Raw genomic sequence first — 3,660 nt, forward strand, 5'->3', positions numbered from 1 at the left:
CGTAGTAAGAGGCAGCGCTTAGAGCTGCTAGCTGGACACGCAATGCGATTAGGATGTCTCTCCATTAGAGACCGCTGGGTGCCTCGGTTTCCCTGCCTGTGCAAAGGGCACTTCCCTGACGGCGCTGCCTTGAGGGATTAGGAATCGCGTCTGGAGCGCCGGGAAAAATGAGAAAGTCAAGCAAGGTGCGTCCAGCTAGCGGTAGACACAGGAGAGGAGCCAGAAAGCCGAGGGAGACGCAGGGCTGATCCCTGCCGAGGCGAGGGCTCCTGGCCCTGCAGCACAAGGGTTCCCAAGTCCTCCCCTGCGCCGGCGCGCGACAAAGCAGTAAGTTGGCGGAAGGGGCCGAGACTCTGGAAGCCGGCAACGAGCTCGAGGGGCGGACTGGGCGCACCGGAGCGGCGAGGCAGCTAGGGGCGGGTCTGGTCGCTGCGCCTCCCGCGCTCCCAGCCGCAGTTCAGGGCGCTAGGGGCGGGAGGGGGTGGAGCCACATGGGGAGGAGCAAAATCCGGAGGCCCCGGGCACCTTGGGCAGAGCCAGAGCGGCGGGAGCCCGATCCCGGGCGCGCTGCCCCGGGAGCGCACGCCGTCCGGGCCGAGCGCAGCCGCAGCCGCTCCAGCCAGCGCCGGCCTCCTGCCTTCGGTGCGCAGCCAGGGAGAAGGGCCAGTGGCGCCGCCGGCAGGGGTCACAGGCTCCTCTCCCGTACCGCAGCTGCTGGATTGCCCGCGCTGCCCCTGCCTCCCCAGCAGAGCCCGGCCGGACCTGCCACCTGCGCCCCGGTCGCGCCATGGATCCTTCGGAGAAGAAGATATCGGTGTGGATCTGCCAGGAGGAGAAGCTGGTGTCTGGCCTTTCCCGCCGCACCACTTGCTCGGACGTTGTGCGAGTGCTCTTGGAGGACGGCTGCCGGCGGCGACGAAGACAGCGGCCGGGTCGGCGGCGGGGGGCGGCCGGCGACCCGCTAGGCCCAGGGGAGCTACCCGAACCTCCGGACGAGGACGACGAGGATGACGACGAGGTGCTGCAGCAGGGCATGCTGTGCGGGCCCCCTCAGTGCTATTGCATCGTGGAGAAGTGGCGCGGATTTGAGCGCATCCTGCCCAACAAGACGCGCATTTTGCGCCTCTGGGCAGCCTGGGGCGACGAGCAAGAGAATGTGCGCTTCGTGCTAGTGCGCAGCGAGGCGTCGCTGCCTAACGCGGGGCCCCGCAGCGCCGAGGCACGCGTCGTGCTCAGCCGCGAACGCCCCTGCTCGGCCCGGGGGGCCCCGGCGCGGCCCAATCTGGCCATGACCCAGGAGAAGCAGCGGCGGGTGGTGCGCAAGGCCTTCCGCAAGCTGGCCAAGCTCAATAGGCGGCGCCAGCAGCAGCCACCGTCGTCCTGTTCGTCCACTTCGTCGTCCACAGCTTCGTCCTGCTCGTCTTCGCCGCGGACCCACGAGAGCGCGTCTGTAGAGCGCATGGAGACGCTGGTGCATCTGGTGCTCTCCCAGGACCACACCATTCGCCAGCAGGTGCAGCGGCTCCGCGAGCTGGACCGCGAGATCGACCGCTACGAGGCCAAGGTGCACCTGGACCGCATGCGGCGGCACGGGGTCAACTACGTGCAGGAGACTTACTTGGTGGGGGCAGGCATAGAGCTCGACGGGCCCAGCCCGGGAGAGGAGCCGGAGGAGGTGGCGGCGGTGGAGAAGGAGGCGGCGGCGGCGCCCCTCGACGGGGAGGCCCCGGCGGCGGCGCTGGAGGAGCTGGCCCGGCGCTGCGAAGACCTGCTGCGGCTGCAGGAGCAGCGGGTTCAGCAGGAGGAGTTGCTGGAGCGCCTCTCAGCCGAGATTCAGGAGGAGCTGAACCAGAGGTGGATGCGGCGGCGCCAGGAGGAGCTGGCGGCGGGGGAGGAGCCCCCGGAGCCCGACGGCGGCCCCGACGGCGAGCTGCTGTTGGAGCAGGAGCGGGTCAGGACGCAGCTCAGCACCAGCCTTTACATCGGGCTCCGGCTCAACACGGACCTGGAGGCCGTCAAGTCGGACTTGGATTACAGCCAGCAGCAGTGGGACAGCAAGGAGCGCGAGCTGCAGGGCCTTCTCCAGACTTTGCACACTTTGGAGCTGACGGTGGCGCCGGATGGGGCTCCCGGCTCCGGAGGACCCTCGCGGGAACCCGGGCCTCAGGCCTGCGCCGAGGTGTGGGTGGACCAGGCCCGCGGGCTGGCCAAGAGCTGTCCTGGCAACGACGAGGACTCGGATACGGGGCTGAGCTCTATGCACAGCCAGGACTCGGACTCGGTGCCTGTGTGCGAATCCCTAGTGTAGGAGGAGCAGGGAGGGAGACGGGGATGGGCCTTTCTCCCTTTCTTGCGGAATGCACTGGCCCGGCCGGCTCAGGGACTCGAAACCAGGCTGGGATGAGCCCGGAGCTCCTGCCGGGCAGCCCCGCTCAGCCGGGGGCTCAGACCGGGCCGGGGGAGGGCTGGGGACGCCTGCCCAGCAGCGGTGCTCCTCTGGCGTGAGTGCGGAAGAGGGAGAGGGACGAGGAAGCCGGGTCTCCAATCCAAGCTCTTTTAAGGGAAGGGAGGAGGGAGAAGGTGAGAACCCCCCATATTGGAAAACGAACACCCCAGGGAAATTGACGTGGTCCAAGCCCATTTTCAAAAAAAAGAAAAAAAGTGGAGATTTCATCACTCCTCTGTATGGGAAGGAGCTAGAACTTTAGTTTGTGGCATAAAGTGCTTTAATAGAAACACTTGGATGAAAAGGAAATTCCTTAAATGTTAATTGTGACTGTAAACGTGTTAAAACTAGCCAAAGAGAACTCACTGGTATTGGTCTCAGTCTCGCATCTTTGATAAAACCCATAGGCACCAAAATCCTGGCTGTTTACATTTCTGCAGATTCGGGAATTACCCATCTGCTAAATCATTTGCCTTCTATTTTCTTTAAAAGGCTAAACTGTTTCGAAATCTAACTGTTTTTCCTCCTGGTAAATACAGTATATGTTAAAAGGAAATTCTTTTCCCAAAATAGCCTTTTATTATTACAAAAGCCAAACATAACACTGTTGAGATATAGAATCCTGGCAAACATAGTCCTGGTTAAAATTTAATCTGGGCCTTTGGGACCTGTTCCTGCAAAGGCAGGTGTGTTGTCCTTTAATTCATATTGCCACTTCATTGACTCAATCACTATTTCAGAAAAAATAACAGGAAGTTACAGAATTCATGTTATGCACAACCAAATTTGCTGCAACAAGGTGCACTCTAGTTAAAGACTTGAAAGCAAAGATCTTTGTTAATATTCAGCTTTTGAAATAAGCTATATGATTAAAAGCAGCCATAACCTCAACAGATTTTACCCAGACTCAAGTCTAACTTCAGTATCTTTGGTCAGAGATTAATTAGTTACTTGTTCAAACATAAATTCAGATAGTGTAAATAAGAGGGTTTCCTAGATAAGGCCTGAAAAGAAAAAATAAAACAATGTCATACATAGTACATCCTGGGTGAACAATTTGATTAACAACTGCACGTAGCCCTGGATAAAAGTGAGCTAACGACTTGACTTGAATTACTATTGTCTGGCGTACACCCATGCACATGCCCGGGCCATGCAAGTGCAAAACCTTCTCAGTACCTGGTGACAGCGCTGGTGGGGACTCAATGTAATTG

At 59.7% G+C, this 3,660-nt stretch overlaps 1 protein-coding gene across 1 annotated transcript; it reads left to right on the plus strand.

Annotated features, from left to right (window-relative positions):
* Window positions 1-560: 560 nt before the first annotated feature.
* Window positions 561-3,338, plus strand: RASSF10 (Ras association domain family member 10). The gene has a single exon (XM_045557556.1). It carries the CDS (start codon window positions 788-790, stop codon window positions 2,306-2,308), a length of 1,521 nt encoding a protein of 506 aa, XP_045413512.1. The 5' UTR covers window positions 561-787; the 3' UTR covers window positions 2,309-3,338.
* The last annotated feature ends 322 nt before the right edge of the window (window positions 3,339-3,660 follow it).

Source organism: Lemur catta, chromosome 7 (assembly GCF_020740605.2).
Source record: "Lemur catta isolate mLemCat1 chromosome 7, mLemCat1.pri, whole genome shotgun sequence".
Classification (NCBI taxonomy): Eukaryota; Metazoa; Chordata; class Mammalia; order Primates; family Lemuridae; genus Lemur; species Lemur catta.

Coding starts and splice junctions, on each gene's coding strand:
- RASSF10 (XM_045557556.1), top strand. CDS start 788: ATGGATCCTTCGGAGAAGAAGATATCGGTGTGGATCTGCCAGGAGGAG.